This window comes from Pithys albifrons, chromosome 18, assembly GCF_047495875.1.
Source record: "Pithys albifrons albifrons isolate INPA30051 chromosome 18, PitAlb_v1, whole genome shotgun sequence".
Classification (NCBI taxonomy): Eukaryota; Metazoa; Chordata; class Aves; order Passeriformes; family Thamnophilidae; genus Pithys; species Pithys albifrons.
Window position 1 is genome coordinate 197,529 of NC_092475.1, and position 21,478 is coordinate 219,006.

Below are 21,478 nucleotides of genomic sequence, written 5' to 3' on the forward strand. Positions count from 1 at the left end.
TTTGTTACTTCAAAAGCTGTCATTCCTCCTTTTTTCAACGCAATGCTGTTATAAGGCAGTGAAAGAGGTTCTGTCTCTTTGTTTTAGATTTCCTTTGTTTTTCACCTTGATTCTCTACCACCTATGTAATGTTGTAGTCCTGGGTCCCGTGCCAGTGTTGCTCGCTAGTCGTGACAGGATTAGAACTGAGGATTTAAGTCAGAGCCATCTTATTTTGAAGTAGCCTGAAGCTGAAAATGGAAAAATTAGATCAGTAAGAAGCAGAGAGAACTTTTGGAGAGAGAATAAATGTTTATGATTTTCACCAACTGAGTAATAGAGCGTGATGCCCAGGAACAGACTGGAGTCCTGTGGGGTGTTTTACGGGGGTGACAAGGGGGGCATCATGTTAATGAAAAGGAAAACCATTTACAATTGATAAAAAAAATTTCACTCATACACTTAACATGCACATATTAGACAAGTTATTAGAATGCTAAAATGCATTGCTTCTAAGCTGTATATTGTTTTTTAAACACAACTAACTTTATAGGAGAATAATACCATCTTTCAGAATTTCTTGGATTTGTGTGCACAAACAGTAACTGATTAATGTGCTGGCTTCCTTTTTCTTTCCATGTTAAGACTGTTTGAGATGCCTGGTTTTAATACTTAGAACTGGAGCTAAAATGATGTGATACAATGAAAAAATAAATATGAAGTTGTGATGTGCTAGAAATTTTAGAATATATGTCTCAAGCAGTCTATATGTCTCTGTTTAATGTGGAAAAGTGTTTCACAGAATTCATAGTATCTTTTTTCACTTAATTCATAACTCAAGACTTCAAAGTTTTAAATTTAAAGTTAAATTTTAATTAGGGTTTTAAATAGCTGGGAATTTGTAGTGATTCTAATACTCGGTCTTTTTAGTTTGTCAGTGCATGTTCCTAGTAAAAAAATACTATTAAAAATGAAGCTTGAGGTTTGAAAGGCCTTTTTGAACTCAAAGTAGATATATTACAAGCCAATTAATTTAATTTTGACTCATACTCTTGTTGGTCTTATAAAGATCTCTAAATGCTATGTCAGATTTGGAATGAAATTTGTAAAATCTACATCTGGTGAGTTCTAGTAAGAATTTGAACTTTTTTATTTTATGCTATCTTTGCTTTAGTATTTCCAAAGGGATCTGAACTGTTTCCTCTGATGGCCAGGCAGTAATGTTTGTTGAGGTCTATAGAAATGCTAGGCATTATTTGTTCCATAGATGTGCCCTGTGGTTTGCTCATTTTTATAAAATGTACCCATCATACCTAGCCAGTTACTTTTTCTTTTCCTCCTGTAAACATTGATGTTTTCTTTTCCTGTTTCTCTGTGTTTGAGTCTGTTTCATGATGTCTGCCTGGTTCATCTAAAACCTGAATTCACCTAAGCAATCCAGCAAGAAGTAGATTGTAATTTAGATATGGCACATAAGGCTTCTGAACTGCATTTTACAAAATTATTCACAAAAAAGGCTTTGCATCCTTCCTCCCCCACAGCCTTCATCAGAGCTGTGTAAGGCTTCAATTGTCTCCGTTCCCATTGAGATGTCACAGATGTGTCCACTCCTGTGGGTTCTTTTCTCTCCTGGAGCTCTAATGACCTCCACTTCTTTGATTCCCCTCTCGGCCTAATTGGCATAGGCCAGACAAAAAGAGATTTAGGTCACAAGTAATTTTGACATTATTCTATTTGAGTGAGAGGAAGATTTAGCTGACTGTGTATTTGTATATAGTAGAAATTTATGGCGAGATACGGCAAAGTGAGTTTTGTCCAACAAATAGTGTTTTATCACCTCAGAGATCATTGACTTAAAAATATCAGCAAAGGAGTGAGTGGTTTTAGCTTGAAAGTGTGTGCCTGAGTTTTCAAGCTATATTTATGCTTCCCTGAAGATTAAAACTGGTGTGTTCACCTGTGCTGTTGAAACAGCTAGGACTATTAGGAATGACTAAATTCAAATATCTACTTTTATTTTAATGTATTTAATTTCAAAATAAATACAGACATTTTTCTTCTGTTTTGAGATTAGCTACCCTCACTACTGGATTCGCTGTCTGTCAGGGCAATGAATTTAGAATTTAGCTGTTAGCATAGTTGTGGATACCTCTGAAGTACCTGGAGCCCTCAGTGTGTTCCCCCTCTTGCCTCCCCGCACGGAGGTGTTGGGGTGGGCGGTGTGTGTTTGCTCGTGGCCTGTACTGGTTGCACAGACATGCAGATGGTTGGGTTGAGCAGTAGCAGTGCCCTGCCATTCAGCAGGAATGATTTTGCTGTAAGCAAACAGATTCCTTTTTTACATGCTTCTCACACAGGTTATTCATATGTAGAAAAAACAAGCCTTCACAGGAACAGAAGACTATTTTGTGCTTTGCACTACATTTCTGAGCTTTGTGCCAACATCCTTTTATGGTTGGCTGCTTTGTTTTCCAGCATTGTGGTTAAATTATACTAGCAGGTCACATTCTTTATTGCTTCTCTAGACTGCTTTACCTGTCCTGTTTTTTAAGAGCACTCAAGATGTGGAAAATCTGCTGGTACAGAAGAATTTCTAGTTGTTTTACAAGATGCTATTTTACAGGATTAAATTAAATACTTTGCTAAGTTATTTGAGGTGTTTCTCGTTGTTGTCATGTTACATTCTGTTCCTTGAAATACTTGTGCCCTTGAAAATATGTATTTCAGCTAGTTATAAATTCATGAGAGCAGCCACCCAATTTCTGGCACCTTTTTTGCAGTGTCTGCCAGGACATTCCATGCTAGCACAGAGACAATTATATTTTGCTGTTCCCTAGAACTTCCAGCGAAGGCAAAATATAACAGAGCTGTGTAGAAATACTTACAAGCATCAAGACTGTTCTTGAGAATTTTGGGGGGAGGGCCCAGCTACTGATACACTTGTGTGGTCCTTCTTAATAACTTGTGATTGTGCAAGTGCTGGGAAATGGCAGATGGAGTGACCAGACTGACAGGCTGAACGTGAGCATCAAGGAGATAGATGAGCCGTTGTCTTAGGTAGAATGAGGGAAACCAAACAATCAGATAATTGCAAAAAATTCTGCATTACTTAGAGCTTTTGATTAAGAGACTTGTTTTTAATTGAGAGGTTTGCTTTTAAAATATGCAAATATAAAACAAATGGTTAGAATGGTTTTTCACCTGTGTAATTCTAATTAAAAGTATTTGTACTCAGCAGCTTGAACTTGAAAGTTTACTTCTTCAAATAAGCAATTTTATTAAAAGCCAATCTCCATACTTAACTGCATTGATGAATACTTCCAGTTTACATACAGTATTCAAAGACTAAATTGGAAATACTGAGAATGAGCATCCATTTATAGTAATAGCTGTGGAAAACGCAAGAAGTTAATCTGTTTTGAATGCTTTTCTGAGTATTACTTGTAGAAGTTTAAAAGCTTAAGTTTGGCATCTGCTTGATAGAGATCATATGTCAGAAACTGATCGTGTGTGCAGTAAATGTTTCATTTTGTCAAACACACTTTTTTCCTTTTAATGCATTTTGATGTTGTCAGAGATTTTGATCCAAATGTGAAATGAATTCTGTCGCTACATTTAAGCTTTCAAGGACAGGCTATTACAAGGACATTGCTGATATTTTGCTTAGTTCTTTACTGCTACTTTGAAAAACTGATTTTGAACTGTTCTCATTCTAAACATGTTTTGTATAAAACTGTCATCTCTGTGAAATAAGTAATCTTTTGGCATGATAGGATCTGATTCAACTGTAGCAATGCTATAGCACTAAATAAATTAATGCTAACTGTTGTTGTTAAATTAATACTGTTGTTGTGTTGAAGTTCTCTCTCTCCATCTAGCAAGCAATCTTTGCTTCCAGGAGGCACTAGTAGGGTAGAATACCAGAAGAAACACATTGCATGCTTGTAAAAATGTGTTTGAAGCCTGATTGGGAGTCTCAGGAAGGGGAATGGATGTGCTGATGGTACATTCCAAGCTTCAGAAAAGGGAATGGAATTGTTGATGTCTTGGACAGGGATCATGTGTATCCAGTTGATTACATTTCCTGTTTGCACCAAGAGCTTTTTGAGTGCTCTCAGGTTTTGAAGCGTCAGGTGGTGTAGAGCTGTCTCAAAGGAAATTTTTGTTGCTGCAGATTGCATTCTTTCTGTATTGAAACAACGTTTGAGAAGTTGCTTTTCACCCCTGTAAGGGAAAACTAATCTCTTACTTGTTGTTAAATAAAGGCAAGACCTCCCATATCTTTATTAGATCGTGTAGGAAAATGTTTCTGTCACTTGGTTATCTTACAAGAGCTACTTTCTTCTGTAAGGGAAGAACCAGCACGTGTTTATGTGTGCGTTTCTTTCCCCATAAAGTATAGTTGTCTTAATTTCCTAAGTTGTGCCATGAATCTCATCTAATTTCTGCTTGCAGTTTTTGCTTTGTATTTGCATTTAATATGATGATATGATTGTTACTTAGTTTCTGACAATAACCCTTTGTATTGGACTTTTTCTTTCTAATGGTAGTGGTTAAAGTTTGTACTGAAAAGGTAATCACATTACTATGTCTAGTGGTCAGAATTGAAGTAATATATTGATAAGGCATGAAACAAGCTTTCATTACTTAAATTAATATATCCACTTACAAACAAAAAAGGTTAAAAGTGATCAAAATATATATAAGCAAAGTTTTCCGTAATTATATGGTCATTCTGATAAGTTTCATATTCTAAGGATTTTAGCTGATGCCCTTTACTAATTTGGAGAGATTATGTACTTTGGCCTAATGTTTGAATAATTTAGGATTAAATAACTCCATTTTAAAAGATTATGTGAATTGATAGAAAATTAATTACTGATTAAGCTGATGTTGAAATATGTAGAGATGCATTGTACAGCTTGCATTCTTCTTACTTGCAAACTATATCTGTGTCAAATGGCCTGGAGTCACTTTTTATATAAATGCCCTATTTTTTCTTGAGTTTTATTGGTGTTAGTAATAGTAGAAAGGTTCATGCACTGGTCATAGGACAATCTCTTTTCATAATACTCATTGCCAGTCATGTCTTTACTAAGTAATTACTTAGGGGGTGTGACTTTTCATATTAAGATTTAAAAGTTGCTAAAGTCAGACATCTGTAACAGTTTCATTGCTTCTTCCAAAGTAACAAAAAACAATTACATTTCACATAAATAAGCTCAGTTCTCATGTAAAAGAAAATCTACCTTGCTGGATGGTACTTGTGATGTTGAGATTCAGATTTTTGAGCTATTTAGCATATGGCAGAGATGACAGTAAGTTGCAGTTATATACTATATATTATTTCTGTTTTTCAGGATGTGACTTAAAATGACTTCTGGTTCTGAAGGTCCTCTGGAAAACATGCTGTTCTTGAATGTCTGCTAAGGGCAAGTAAGTAACTGATCTCATAGTTGGAAAATATTTAGAAAAAAAATATATATGAAAAGTTATTCCCTTGCTGTTTGGAAAGCTACAATTTAGTATATAAGAAGCATATGTAATCAATCTGCTGTAGCTTCTTGGATTTTAAGCAAATACTTGCATACAGATTTCATTAAAAAGTACATAAGGGTATATATTGATACCTTAGGTTCATAATACAGTTCCACTTAGTTATAATTCTGTGCAGTAGATTTGCCATCTACTTTTTGAGCTTCTACATGCAACTTCAAGGAAAGCAGAACAATTGTCAGATTTTCAGATTTTTCATAGGAGTTGTTGCTGTCATATCTGTATTTCCATTATCCTGAGTGAGAAGAATATCCTAGGACAGAAGATTTTATCATTCCTGTATTTTTGGTAGTTCATACTGATCTAAAATTTAATATAATTTCTTGTATTTGCCCCATTTTATGTAGTAACTGACCTATTCAGTTAAATTAGGCTAGCTTTTAGATTTATTTTAATTATGCCAGTAATGGAAAGAATTTCACTATGTAATTCTTTTCTTTAAAAAATGCTTCACTTAGGTAGGTTATATTGTACTGTATAATTAGCAGTGAAGGCTTTCTGGCCAGCATTAGAGGTCCAGACAGAAATAATGCTGTTGCCTGTTAGCTCAGAAAGCAAGTTTACAAAGACAACTGTGTTAAACCTTTTTGGGTTTAGTAGTAAAAAGGCATAAAAATTTTCACTTTTGAAAGCTGTGTTTTGGAACTGTCTATTGAAATAGTTATTCACTTCAGGAATATTCCCCAAAACTTCCAAAACAGGATTTCTTTTTGGAAAAACTTTTTAGCCCATTAGAAGCTATAGGTTCATCTTCAATGAATAAATATAACACCTGGTGCTTTTAAACTGAAGATTTCTTTCATGATTAACTCACTGAATAATAGCATCTTTTGCAAATATTTCCAGTAGCTGGGAAATCAGTTGGACTGTTAACAATTTGTACTGTAAATCCATCTGTCCTGGGAAGCAGCTTCTGTCATTTCCTCAGCTTAACAGTTTCAGAGTTGTTCTGGGCATGACATGCCTGCCCAGCTTGTAATGATATTCTTAGGAAAAGGAAAATGCATGTGCAGGAACTCTGCAGCTTCAGACCTGAATAAACTACCACCAGCTACTTCAGTTTAAGAGTAGGGAAACAGCCTATGCAGATTACATAATTTTTCCTTTTGTATCCAAGCTCCTGTATTTAGGGACTGAAAAGTTTTCTTAAATAGAAGCATTCTATTCTTAGATAAGTATCATGTTTCTGAGATAAAATGTAGTAATTTATGTTTTTCCATTTAATGTTATCTCTCATTACATTACCATTCTAAAACATTCAATGCAACCTGTAACCTTCAAAATTATGTCATAGTGAAATGGCTGTGCTAACTCAAATTTTCAACTGTTTTGTGTATTTCAAATCTTTCCTTCTCTTATATAGAATTTACTCTTGGCTTCAGACATACTTGCTATGCTCACACCCTTCCTGAGGTAGCCTTAAGAGTTATATTTTAAGCTCTTCCTTTCTCCTTCCAGAGTAGCTCTTAACCCTGTGGCTCTGTCTACACTCAGCCTTTGAATGCAGTTACAGGGAGGGAAGCACCAGCCCTGGAACTGTGTGTGTGTGTGTGCCTGTGCGCGTCTGTCTGTGTGTGTGTGCGCGCGTCTGTCTCTGTGTGTGTGTGTGTGTGTGTGCGCGCGTCTGTCTCTGTGTGTGTGTGTGTGTGTGTGCGCGCGTGCCTGTGCGCGTCTGTCTGTGTGTGTGTGTGTGTGTGTCTGTGTGTGTGTGTGTCTGTGCGCGTCTGTGTGTGTGTGTGTGTGTGTGTGTGTGTGTCTGTGCGCGTCTGTCTGTCTGTGTGTGTGTGTGTGCCTGTGCGCGTCTGTCTGTCTGTGTGTGTGTGTGTGCCTGTGCGCGTCTGTCTGTGTGTGTGTGTGTGTGTGTGTGTGCGCGCGCGTCTGTCTGTCTGTCTGTGTGTGTGTGTGTGTGTGTGCGCGCGCGCGTGCCTGTGCGCGTCTGTCTGTGTGTGTGTGTGTCTGTGTGTGTGTGTGTGTGTCTGTGCGCGTCTGTCTGTCTGTGCGCGTCTCTGTGTGTGTGTGTGTCTGTGTGTGTGTGTGTGTGTGTGTGTCTGTGCGCGTCTGTCTGTCTGTGCGCGTCTCTGTGTGTGTGTGTGTCTGTGTGTGTGTGTGTGTGTCTGTGCGCGTCTGTCTGTCTGTGCGCGTCTCTGTGTGTGTGTGTGTCTGTGTGTGTGTGTGTGTGTGTGTGCCTGTGCGCGTCTGTCTGTCTGTCTGTCTGTGTGTCTGTCTGTCTGCGTGTGTGTGTCTGTCTGCCTGCCTGCCTATCTCTGTGTGTCTGTGTCTGTCTGACCTTCAGCCTGACTGAGGATCCAGCTTTAGCTGTGTGGTCTGTAGGCATAAGACCTTATGTGTCATATGTTCTGTTGAGTGTCAGCTTGAGAAAATCAGCTGCTTTTAGCATGATCATAAACTCTTTCTATAATCTGTTTTTTTGCAACTCCTTACTTGTTTGTGTGAGTAATTTTTATTCAGCCGCTTAATTGCAGGAGATGTGATCCCTGCAGTTTTTCAGTGCTGTACTGCCATCTAGTGGCATAACGGTGTATTTTTCTTGAACTTCACATGAGGTGGGCCCTAATACGTGTATTTGAGAGCCTTTTGCTCTGGAGGGGTATCTGAATTAATAAAGGTCTTCAGACTTGTTCTTCCATCTCTCTATATGTGGAGTTTGTCTTACTTAGCCTGGTTTTTTATCAAAGACCAGCTTCTTACCTGTGCAGTCCATGCCCACAGTACAGTTAGGCATCTTCTCTAATTCTTTATTTCAAATGTGAGATTGTTTTACTGTTGATTTTAATTTTATTGTGATCTAAAAAATGAAGCAATAAAAATGAAAGGCACTCGAAGTCTTTGCTTGCCTGAGCCTCAAAGTTTTAGACAACTCTTCATTTTAGAAGGTTTAGCAAGAGGTAGGAAATTAAGATTATAGTAACCTGTTAAAGTGATAATAGTAATCTGTTGGCTTTATACCGAGCCAGTTGTGAAACTCATTTAAGCTCACTGGGTGACTCCTAAGGATGAAAATGGTGTCTGCAGCTGCACTTTTGCATAGCATATTAATTTCTCTTTTCAGATTGTCCAGACATACAGTAAAATACCGAGAATCTTTTATTTTTAGGCAAATTGAATGCATGCAGTGGTCCCAGTACAATGGTGCAATTTCTGAATATCTCTGAAACAAATTTTCAACCTTAATTTTTGCTTACATTGATATAAAGCTTTGTAAACTAGTGTTTTGGATAAATAAAATATTGTAAAGAAATGGAAAGCAAACATTCTTTTTAATAGCAAAAAGGTGTATGGATTTCCAGTAAGAATACTTCTTGTAAATCTGATAAACATAAATGATTTTCTCTCAAGTTCTCTGTATTTTGAATTAGTATTTTGAGAGGTTCATTCACAAATATTTTATTGATTTTTAGTTGCTGATGCATGGTCAAAATGAGTGGATTAGGAGAAAACTCCTTGGATAGCTTGACCAATGAGTCAAGGAAGCGCAAGCCATTGCCCTGTGACACCCCAGGTGCAAGGTAGGTTTATGTAGAACTTTCTCAGTTTTAAATGAGTTTTTAAAAACACTTTTCAAGTTTTCATTGTAATTTAGAGTTAGTTCTCTCTAAGAAATTTGTTCAGTTGAAAAATTATCTCTCCTATTGTGAAGATAAGTAGTTTTACTGTTGTGTGTAGCTATGCCAAAGCTGATGAACAATGCTTTATAATTAGACTCTTGTGGAAATTGTAATACAGTGAACATATCATAGAATGACTCGTAGATCATCTAGTTCCACTCCCCCTGCCATGGGCAGGGACGCTTTCCAGTAGATAAGGAATCACTGTTTGAAGCTGTGACTGCAAGGCAAAAGAAGAAAAATTCTTTGCTTCACAGAGCTTTTAAAGGTATCAAGTTGTATCTGGTAATTGATTTGACAGGCCTCATTTCAGATGGTTACATTCAGCACAGAGTACTGTAAGAGGCTGACCATTTTTTTGTTTGTTTGTACTTCTGCTTTGTCAGACTAGTTCTTTTCAAGTTCATCTCAGATTTTGGCATTCTGTGCTATCTTCCAGCCCTTTGCCCCATTCTGTCACGTATTGTTATCTGAGGGACTCGATTTTCTGTTCCCTCAAACCTCATTGCTCTCCACCACATTAAGTGTTCTGTACTATCATTTCATATTGTTCTGCTCAGAGGGTATTAACTTTTATTAAGTTTCTCTTCAGTTTCACCAAGGTACCAGGCCTTGTGAGTACTCATATTTGCTTTTATACACATCCCCACTGTCCCATGCCATTTACCTGCATCATGCAACAGGTCATGTAGGAGATCCTTAATGTTCTTTTACCACATCCCAGTGTCTCTTCGTGAGAGTCCTCCGTTCCAATTTCTTTTTCCCTTTCTCCAGTGTCTGACTGTCCACTCAGGAATTCTGTTTTTCAGATTGTCACCCTTCATTAGCTTTCTTTATCTTTCTAGCTCCAGCTTTGTCATGTATTTGCTTTCTCTTATATCGGTTCATGCATTCTTCCCTAACTCTTTCACTTGTTTTCTTTTCAAAGAATATTCACTCTCTTTTGATTACCTCGGCACATGCATTCTTGCTCCTTCCCTGAGTCCTTCTTCTTTTTCTACTCTTGCTATACTTTGTGTATAACATTTCTCCCTGTTGATATAGGCTGCAGACAGTGTCTTAACTGAACACATTAACCTATGTAGGAAAAGGAATTTCAAAGAGAGATTTTATCCATCAACATTAGGTTGTCTGGGATTCTGCTTTTCCTGCATGTTGAGATGGCATTTTTGTCCTGATACCTAGAAATTTCTGAGTTATCACCTTCTTTAGTCATCTCTCTACAAGCAAACTGAAGGGATTTTATATAATGTTAAAAATCTCTTCATTTGTCTTAAAAAGTTTAAGCAAATCTAAAGCAGCTTCTAAGATTAAAATATACTTCTGCATGAGTGCTACAATTTTAACAGGTAATTGCTCTTTTCATTTAATTTGACAATTGAGTAAACACAGGAGGATTTGGGGCAGGGGGGAGGGATGAATAGCTTTCTTATATTCTCTTAAGATAAATTTGTGCTTAAAATTCTTTTAAAAAGAGCAAACCAAATACAAAACCCAAACCAAAGGACAGTGTAGCAAAACACATGTGTGCCTTTCATGATTCCTGTTTGCTGGAAGAATAAGTACTGCCCAGGTGTAATGGGTGAGTGTGCCATTAAAGCTCACAGAGTGAGCACAGGTTTTGTTTAGGATGGTGCGTAAATACACGAAACAATGTTTCTGATTCCTGGTCTCAGCTGCAGTGGTGAGAAGCGTCGGCGTGAGCAGGAAAGCAAGTACATTGAAGAACTGGCTGAGCTGATATCTGCTAATCTGAGTGACATCGACAATTTCAATGTCAAACCAGACAAATGTGCTATTTTAAAAGAAACCGTGAGACAGATTCGACAGATAAAAGACCAAGGTACAGTTTCCTGCTGAGTCGAAATAAGTAATTTAATTTTCTTGTGATTCTTTTTTTGAAGCAGTTGTTATTTGGGAAATTGAATAATGGTTTTCACAATAGCATGTAACTGAGCAAGTCTTCAGATTTTGGCTTGAACCAAACTTTAAATAAGCATTAAATGATTTTCAGATTAAATGTGCACAAGTATTTATCATCACTCTTTATTGGGAATTGGGTTTTAAAACATTGTATGGCCTTTCTTACTAGTTTCCTGGAAATACTAGAAAAGCTTAAGCTGGTGCACAGACAAGGTAAAAAAGCCCAGATGGTACTGTAGCATCTGCTTGTACTACATACCAAATACCCACTAGTATGAAGAATACATGCTGTTGCCTTTCACTTCAAGGAAATTTATGCTTTTCTTATGGCGCAAGCCTCTATCCAGTCAGAGATAGAGATTTTTATTGCTGTTTTCTCCTATTGTGTTTTCTTGTGCTGTTTACAACACATTTCCAAAATGATTAGTGTTGGATGGTGGTATATTTAAAATACATCTAGATTGAGATCAAATAATTAATTAGTGTGGTTACTGTGTTCAGGAATGAGTCAAGTCAACAAAGGAGAAAGTAACAATTCATCCTATCTTGGTAATTTCTGTCAGCTGGGGTAAACCTAAGTGGCATAATACCTTTTTAATGCAGAGGTGTATGAAACACCTGTGTTTCAACATGTATAGTGAGGGGTATATGTAATTTTTCTTTTCAAAATACTACCCCACCCCCATCTTCACCCCCCAGTGACTGGTGGGTGAAGAAGGGGTACGTATACACCATTCTGGCAGTAGAGTATTAAAAATATCAAGTATGCTACAGTATGTATTTTACCTGTCATGGTTAATTGCCACATCTTATGAAGACGTGTTAGAACAATTTTGAAAATTCATCACCTGTTTTTAGATTTTTTTTGTAGTGTCATCTGGTGTATTCTAATGCTTCGTTTTAGAGTTGAGTACATGAGAATCTTCTCCTAGGATGTTGTACTCCTCTTGAGGCCTGCTTAGCCAGTCAGCAAGTACCATGAAACAAAGCTTACCTTTTATTTTCTGTACTTCTGCTGCCTGACACAGATTCCCATTCCACCTTTCACTGCAGTCAATTAATTTGGGGTATTTTGACTCTTTAAATATGGTTTAATTTTACACACACACATGTGTACATAACACATCTATTCACATGAGTCAAAGCCTTCTTGTAGAACAATGGCAATGGCATCTGAAGACTGACCAGTGATGATGAGATGATAAAAATAAAAGCACAAGAAAGATATATACATATATAATGAGTGTTTAATGGTCATTGAAAGACTCAGCAGGTATTCATCACACAGTATCAGAAAAACAGTAGAAGAAAAACTGTTCACAAAACAAGTTCATCATATGAACTTTAACTGCCACATCAATTTATGCAAGCCAAGAGTTTGGTATTATGTAGCCATGACCTATTTTCTAGTCTTCAGAAGCTGACAGTATACGAGACCTCCTCTCTAATTTGTGCTTCTTTTTGTCTTTATTCACGTGCTTTCTAGAATCTGGCTTTTAATATTAAAACGTGGTCTTCATGTGAAATGCTGCTGTACTGAAATGTATCTTTTGGGTTTCAGGAAAAGCAGTTTCTAATGATGATGATGTTCAGAAAGCTGATGTATCTTCTACGGGTCAAGGGGTTATTGACAAGGATTCACTGGGGCCTCTTCTATTACAGGCAAGTACAAATTAGGCCCTCGTAAATCACTATGGATCAAAATACTTAAGGCAGGTAAAAATATTACAATAAAGCATACAATCCTATAGTAAGAAATCGTGTGCCAGAACTGCACAGACTTGTATTTGAAAGGATCAGGAATAAAATCTGTAATGTTTTCTTAATTTTGCTGAAGTTTTCTATAGAAGTAAATAGAAGAATAGACTTTGGCTTTTTCTTATATTCTTGTGCTTTACTTTCTCCAGCAGTCATTAGCAAATTACTACTGAAGTAGTGCTTGTTGATACAAGGAGTATGAGGGGATAGACATTAAATGGATAAGGTTTTGGAAAGAGAGGTTTGTTTTGTGTGTTGGTTTGTTGTGTATTGGTGTGTTACTAAATTATGAAGCATTTTAAATTAATGTTGCCATCAAGTAAAATAACCTAAGAATCATTGTAAACAAAGGTAAATAGCAGATACTCTTTCTTTATGCTTAGAAAACCAATCCCATATTTACAAGTTCATCAAAAAGCACTTTTGAAACTCAATTGTTTCACACAGATATTGATTTTTTTTCAGTTAAGAAAATACAGTATTTTAATATATGGATAGACCCTTCTCTCATCACTTGCTGGAGGACATGTCTTTATATTCATGACGTACTACTTGTTTCTGCTGAATTTCTTCTTGTTTCAACTTGCTAGCTGTTGAAGTAATGTTCCAAATTCATGACCTAGTGTTCATCTGGATCAAGAATGAAACCAGAAGGCTGGTTATTACTGAAAGAGCTGAATGAAATAACAAGTGAATAAAGTAATTTTTAATATTGAAATGATTCGTTACTAGGCTTGCTTTTCCTCAGAAAACTTGAAGCTCTAGCCTTGAAAATAAATGAATGTATTGTAACTTTACATTTCTCACCCACATAGATTTTAAACTAATTTATGTTCAGAATGCGGTAATGTGTCTTATACGATACGTTGTCATGTTAATATTTAGGCATTGGATGGCTTCTTGTTTGTTGTAAATCGAGATGGGAACATAGTATTTGTATCAGAAAATGTCACACAGTATCTGCAGTACAAACAAGAAGATTTGGTCAATACAAGTGTCTATGCTATCTTGCATGAAGAGGACCGGAAAGACTTCCTTAAAAACTTACCTAAATCTTCAGGTAATAAAAGTTGATTTCCTACACTTACTAGACTATTTGAAAACTATCAGGGAAGAGAAAAAGACCTTGTGATGGGTAACCTTTCAAAACAGGTTGCTTATGCAAAGAATATTTGACTGCAAGTATAGGTTAATCTTCATAAATGTAACTGTGTTTTCACAACAGCATACCACCATAAATAAATGTGCTGGAAATTCACACTGTGCCTTACCCTAGTTTTGTTTACCTGTGTTTCCTAATGCCTTAAGGGCAGCTGAAGGAGCTGCTTGTTTTTGAAACACGTGAGTGATTTTTCCACTCTCCTTCAGGTGACTGAAAGTGTCATGTGAAAGAAAGTTTTTTACTTAGTTCTCAATACTACTGTTTTATACCAAGGTATATTGATGGTATATTGAGAAGGCATCTTAAAATAGTCTTTGATCTCTTTAATCTGGGAACAGAGTATCTAAATTAAGAAGAATCAGTTTTGATTTTATCTGAAAATCTATATAAATTCTTCCCATGTTCTTTGAAGTGAATGGAGTTGCTTGGACCAATGAGACACCCAGGCAGAAGAGTCATACCTTCAACTGCCGGATGATGGTGAAAAGCTCTTCTGATCCTTTGGAAGATGTGGGCAGCCACCAGGATGCGCCGCAAAATTATGAAACTATGCAGTGCTTTGCTTTATCTCAGCCAAGAGCTATGATGGAAGAGGGAGAAGGTAGGAAACTGTGGAATTATTGCGTGGAGAAGAAATTTCTGTGTAAAATTCTGTCATGTCTGGTATGTGTTATGAAATCTGTAGCTTTTGCATTTTTTGGAATGCAACAACTTTGATTCTTACTGTCTGTACTTCCATTTTAGCAACAAAAGACGCTTCAGCTATTTTATCAGATGCCTCAATAGGCTAAAACAGAAGAGAAATGAAAGAATTAAAAAACCCATTCTTTTTTAAATACAGATTTGCAGTCCTGCATGATTTGTGTGGCACGTCGTGTCACAACTGCAGAAAGGGTATTTCCGACAAATCCAGAGAGCTTTATCACAAGACATGATCTTTCAGGTAGGAAGTGTGCTCAGGTTGAAGGTGTGAAGGTGTAATGACTAGCAGAATTCATGCTGACAGTTCCCAACTGGTTTTTGCAGTATACCATTGTTGGCAGTGGGATGTAATAAAAACTGTGGGTTGCATTTTCTTTGTGCTTGTGTTTGGATTTTTAGTGAAAAACGTCACTCGTATTTTAACTTGGCAGCAAATGATTGCTGTCGTGCTTTCCTTTCTATACATAAGAAATGTTTTGTATCATAGCTGAAACAAAAGTTCTTTAGAATGTTTGTATTTTTATACAGTATGTGAGCTAAAGTTTGAAGTGTTTTTGCGGTTTGAAGTGAAGTAGCTACATGATCTAGATGGGGCTCTTTCAGACGCCAATTCGTGTTTATGATGTTCAATTTGTCAAGTGTATTTTTGTGTATTTTGTGTCAGTATTTTTGAAAATTTTACTTTGTGTGCATCCCCTTGGGTACCTGTAGCCAGAGACTAAAGTTACTGTTCTCTAAAGCTCTGGCATTGACCTGTGTGTGATTAACTTCCTCTTATTCAGTTACATAAATCCCTTTGAATATTGATGTTTTAACTAGCAGCATCATATTCTTCTTTGGCAGATAATTCATAAATTAAAACTCTTCATGCTTAGAATTCAGTGATTGGGTATTGGAGCCTTATGAAGTGTGCCACATTTATACAAGAGGATTGGCACAGTCATGAAGAGTTTCACTTGTGTATTTTCTTTCCTGTTAAGGCAAACTTGTCAACATTGATACAAACTCATTGCGCTCTTCCATGAGACCTGGCTTTGAAGATACAATTCGTCGGTGTATTCAGAGGTTCTTATGCCAAACTGACGGGCAGTCGTGGTCAAACAAACGCCATTATCATGAAGGTGAAAATCAATTTATGGTGTCTGGTCATGCTGCTTCTCCTAGAGACTGCATTTTTTTCAGAAAAACAAAAATGCTAAATTGTGTCTGTGTTCTTCATTTTCATAGTTTTTGCTAGTGTTAATTACAATGATTCATTTACAAGCTGAAGGAGGATAACCTTTAGGGCACTAGAAATTATGATGCAAATTATTTTGTTTTTTTAATGTGTTTAATTTGAAAATTTTAATAGAAAATATCAGATATGTCATCTGGAGGCCTGAAGTAAGCTGTCTTTCTACAGATGCATACAGCAGTGACAGGGATAGCTATATTTCTGTGATAATATGCCAATGTCAGTTATCATTAGCTTGATATTTTTGTTTAATTTTAAATTGACTTTATTTTAATGCACCCTTTCTTTGTTAAAGAATTGCTCTCTAAAAGTAATAACAGTTGCGTTGATCCCTTTTTCTTATTCAAGACTCAAGGATTCAAAATATTTTCAGTGTTACATGTTTTGCAATGCTTATTTGATAACCTTGATAAATAAGTGAAGTACAACCACGGTCTTCAGTAAGAAACATGAAGTTTTCTAAGTATTCTGAACTCTAGTCTTTTTGAAGGATGTACAATGATGTTAAAGTAGAGGAGGTATTAACTAAAGGGAAACTCATACTGGCAAAAAGTGGAGTTTTTGTTCCATTGGAAGTACTTCAACATAACTGATCAAAAAAATCCTAAATTTAAAAGACATTCGGAGCCCAGTTAAAAGCAGTGCTTTCCACAATTTTTTGATTAAAACAAAACTTTTAAACTTAGATATACTTCCCCAGGCAGGAGCCATGAAAACCTGTAAACTAGCTGTAAACTAGTTAACTGATGTAGAATTTTGCCAGTTGTGTTGGTGAGTGCAAAATATTTCAGCCTCAGAGTAATCTTGTTTGCTTTCATCTTTCTCCTACTGCTTAGGAGAACTTGTGGAATAATTGCTTTTTTAATATCTGTTTTGGGTCTGTCTGTTTATTGATTGATTGATTATTTTTAAAGTTTCATGTTTTGGGTTTTTTTCTGATCTTCAGCAAATGAAGGGTATGATGTTGGAAATATGTTAGAATTCATATTAATAATTCTTTGGATTTTAAATGTGAACTATATTTGTATATTCCCTATACAGCTTATACACAGGGTTATGCTGAAACCCCGTTCTATCGGTTTTCTTTAGCGGATGGGACCGTAGTGACAGCACAAACAAAGAGTAAAGTATTCCGAAACCCTGTAACTAATGACCGCCATGGATTTGTCTCTACTCACTTCCTTCAAAGGTGAAATCAGTAGTGTCTGTTTACAACTTAAGTGTCACGGTTTTTAAAAACGTCTGACCTTGGAGATACCTGAAAAAAATCGCATACTAAAATATTTTATCTGATTAAAATTCAAACAGAGGGAGAATAACTTGGAAAACCGAGTTGCATAGCATACAAATAAATGTGTGAACCTAACACAGTCCTGACTTAACTGTGGCAGAAAGACAGTCACAGTCAAAAGAGAGGTGTTCTTTTCTCAATACCCGCATGTAGCCTGTATTACGTATTCTATTCATTATTCTTTGGGGATAACATATGGATGAAACAGTGAAAATAGAAGTGCTCAGCCACATGCTTTATCTTACTCTTTTTAATCGCAGACCCATTAAAAAGACAATAAAACCCCTTCAGATGCATCATTCATAATTCAAAGTTAAATATACCTTGAACAGGACTTCCTGTAACCTGTTCTTGTTGATTGCAAGAATAATTGAAATGTCAGTCTGGAGGGAATCTGTCTGCTTCTGACGTTGGAGTGCCTCCAGATGCTGAAAAACTAGTACCTGAGGTTGTTCAGGACATCATAACCGTGCACCGTCAAATGGTGGCAGACATTGACTCAGGATTAATGACTGTTGATTAAAGCCTTTTGTGGCAGTGATACTGTATGTACTTCGACCTCAAATCACCTAAAGGTCTAAGCATTTCTGTAATGAATAAGTGAGCGGCATAGCTTAGTTCTGCTTTTGTAGAAGCTTGAATTCCCACTTCTGTTTTTGAAAAAAAATATTTGGAAAACTGTTTAATAATGTATTTGTTGCACTTGATTCCAGATAAGGTTTTAAATTGTTTTCTTGGGATTTCTGGGGATGTTGAATTCACAGAGAACAAAATGGATATCGGCCAAATCCTAATTCTGTTGGGCAAAACATCAGAACACCTGTGGCTGGAAACACAAATCCTGTTGGTGGTCTTATGAATGTGTCACCTGGTCAAGGCATGCCAGTGCAGAACAGGAACTATGGTATGGGAGATCCCAGTGCAGTGGGTCAGCTCAGCAGCACTCGCTATGGAGGCCCCGGGAATGTGGGGCCGGTGACCTCTGGCCCTGGAATGCAATCCTCTGCTTACCAGAATAACTGTTACGGGTTAAATATAAGTAGCCCACCACATGGCAGTCCTGGTTTAACTTCCAACCAACAGAATCTAATGATATCTCCTAGGAATCGAGGAAGTCCAAAAATGAGTTCTCACCAGTATTCACCAGTTACAGGTATTTTATTTTTGCTATAAGCTCTTCTTTTTTAAGCTAGCTTTTCTCACTTTTATCTGAATCCCAGATGTCATCCTTTTTAACAGTTCTTTATGACCCTATGTGTTCCTTAATCATGATATACCTGATTTCATGGTAAAAATGCATTTAAATTTATTAATTCAATGTCATATATGTTATACAGGCATACATAATCCAAAAGAAAAAAAGATACAGGCAATACTGTAATGTAAGAAGTTTGCTCTCTGTCATGTGATACAGGTATGCACTCTCCAATGGGATCTGCCAGCAACACTAGCAACAGCACTTTCTCTAGTAGTTCTCTCAGTGCTCTGCAAGCAATTAGTGAGGGTGTTGGAAATTCCCTTTTGTCAACACTGTCTTCACCGGGTCCAAAATTGGATAATTCCCCAAACATGAGCATAACTCCGCAAAGTAAAACAAGTAACCAGGACTCCAAAAGCCCTTCTGGTTTGTATTGTGAACAAAACCAAGTTGAAAGTTCCGTCTGCCATTCAAACAGCAGGGATCTCCTTAGTGAAAAAGATAGTAAAGAGGCAAATCTGGAGGCATCTGAAACTCAGAGAGGACCATCTGAGAGCAAGGGGCATAAAAAACTCCTTCAGCTACTCACGTGCTCCTCAGATGAAAGAGGTCATTCTGCAGCATCAAACTCACCTTTAGACTCTAATTGTAAAGACTCTTCTACCAATGTTACGAGTCCTTCAGGAGTTTCCTCATCAACATCTGCAGGGGTATCTTCCTCCTCAAACAACATGCATGGGTCGCTCCTGCAAGAGAAGCACAGGATTTTACATAAATTGTTGCAGAATGGTAATTCTCCAGCAGAGGTGGCCAAGATCACAGCTGAAGCTACTGGTAAAGACACGTGTCACGATGCTGGTAACACAGCCTCCTGTGGAGAAGGCGTTGTCAAACAGGAACAACTGAGCCCAAAGAAGAAGGAAAACAATGCTTTACTAAGATATCTGTTAGATAAAGATGATGTTAAGGACGCGCTTTCCAAAGAGTTGAAGCCTAAAGTAGAAAATGTGGATAATAAGATGGGACAGTGCACTAGTTCTACAATTCCTACTTCTAGTCAAGAAAAAGAGATGAAAATAAAAATGGAGCCAGCAGAGGAGGTACAGTATGATGTAAAATGGCAGTGAGCTAACCGTATTTTATTATTACAGTGAATGGCTAAATATAGGACACTTCTTGTAGTATGCATGTGTAAACATGTATAGAAAAGTTCTGTGCCAATGACATGATACCATACAGTCAGGTTTCATTGTGGATAAAAAAGCACAAACAAAGAGAACTGTAGGATATGTATATAACAAAATCTGATGTACTAAAGTCCTGGACTAATGTTATCTTTAAGGTATGGTATGATTAAGGTAATATTAACAAATTATTCCTTAAGTCAGATGTTTAACATCTACTGCTTCACATAGCACCTGCTTGGGTTTGTGCTTTATTTTTTTAACTTGAGCTGTAGCTTCCTGTGTAATTAGTTGGCAATACAATAGCAAAAGGTAAAATGTAATTTCATTTTGAAAGTATAAACGGTATGTAAGACTGTGTAATACTTAAAATAGCTGTGATTTGGTTTTCTTTATTCATTGCTTTTGTTACTCTTTTTTTTCCTTAAGTGAGGAAATATGTTGTTCCAAATACTTACGTATATATTCAGCATTCAAATAAATATATGCATATGTATTTGTTTGAGTGTTTCTAGAGTTGGAATTCCAAGAAATGTCATGATACAGAAAACTATAGCACCATGGAATGACTGTTCTGAAGCCAGCAGTACACTTCTTAGGGACAGCTGTTGTTAAAATTTTAATCTGTATGTAATGCCAAGCAAATAACTCTAAAAAAAATGTAGGTAAATGGCATCTGAAATTCTCTGGAAATGGAGATCTAGCTCAAGATAATGTCAGTGAATTAAAACATTTGTCTCTCAGTTACATATTTTAAAATTAGTGAGGAGCTAAATAAAAACTGAAGGATAGCTGTATAAGAGTAAATAACCTTGGTATTTTACTGCACTCTTTTCAGATGAATGGAGACTTGGATAATTTGGATGCAATTCTAGGTGATCTGACTAGTTCAGAGTTTTACAATAATGCTATGTCTGCAAATGGAAATAACCTTGGAGCAAAGCAAGTGTTATTTCATGGAAATGCCTTATTGGGTAAGGAATTTAATATCACTTTGGTTTTAAAGTTAGGGTTTTCTTCTTACCTGATGTAAACGTAATGCATCCTTAAATCCTTAGAGAATATTTTTTCTTCTCCTGTATCTTCAAAGGCCAATATAATATAAAATGGCTAATTATGCTTTCACAGGCTATTTTGTACACTACTAGCTGACTTGCCAGCACTCACCTACTGTACACATCATGAATAACATTCAGTTTCTTGTTTTATGGTTTATTCTGGATTTGTCTAATGTAGATTTCTCAGAGGCAAGTCATCAGGAACAATGTTTTGTGAGTTGTAAATTAAAATTGAGAATTTTTATCCATTATAGATGTCCAGGGATATAACGTGGGATTGGTGACAAGCTTTTAATTTTCCTCTTATTCTATGTGAAAACACCTTGTGACCCCTAAATTCTAATCAGTGCCCCTCCTCGACATGGAATGGAATGCCCTTCCTTAGCAGGAAGCTGAGTGGGACGTGGGATAGAGCAGCATCACTGCTTTTATGACATTGCTCATCTCTGGCTTATGTAGGGCAGTGGATTGCTGCGGTAACTGAACGAGGTGAAACATGGCTCATGAAAAATGGAAAAACAGGCACGAGAACACACAAGGCCACTCATGCTCTTGGCTTTGGAGCACAGTGATTTGTGGGTTAATTGTCCATGGAGTGCACTGGGCTCAGAACATGCCAGGGCTGGATCCAGGTGTTCCAAACAGAACCATTTCTTTCTGTTTCTGTCTCACAGTTATCCAAAGTCTGGGCAGTCCACTGATGTATATCAGGGAATTTGTAATACTAGTGTGCTTCAAAATTCTAAAAACATGGATCATTATAGAACTTAAATTAAAATTGTCTGGTTTTTTGTCTAGGGTCAAAGG

The 21,478-nt window shown here is 36.8% G+C and overlaps 1 protein-coding gene across 5 annotated transcripts in view; it reads left to right on the plus strand.

Moving 5' to 3' along the window:
* NCOA3 (nuclear receptor coactivator 3) overlaps positions 1-21,478 on the plus strand; it is a 58,247-nt gene that overhangs the window by 25,490 nt on the left and 11,279 nt on the right. For 4 of the 5 annotated variants that reach the window (XM_071572546.1, XM_071572548.1, XM_071572547.1 and 1 more), the window contains exons 3-14: positions 5,340-5,415; positions 8,955-9,062; positions 10,838-11,004; positions 12,646-12,746; positions 13,728-13,902; positions 14,417-14,605; positions 14,846-14,947; positions 15,687-15,827; positions 16,982-17,129; positions 17,996-18,384; positions 18,646-19,529; positions 20,452-20,587. In XM_071572546.1, the coding sequence (XP_071428647.1) occupies positions 8,965-9,062; positions 10,838-11,004; positions 12,646-12,746; positions 13,728-13,902; positions 14,417-14,605; positions 14,846-14,947; positions 15,687-15,827; positions 16,982-17,129; positions 17,996-18,384; positions 18,646-19,529; positions 20,452-20,587 (2,530 nt within the window). In that variant the 5' untranslated portion in view covers positions 5,340-5,415; positions 8,955-8,964. The remainder of the gene's footprint in view (positions 1-5,339; positions 5,416-8,954; positions 9,063-10,837; positions 11,005-12,645; positions 12,747-13,727; positions 13,903-14,416; positions 14,606-14,845; positions 14,948-15,686; positions 15,828-16,981; positions 17,130-17,995; positions 18,385-18,645; positions 19,530-20,451; positions 20,588-21,478) is intronic. The other variant, XM_071572549.1, reaches the window with a different exon arrangement.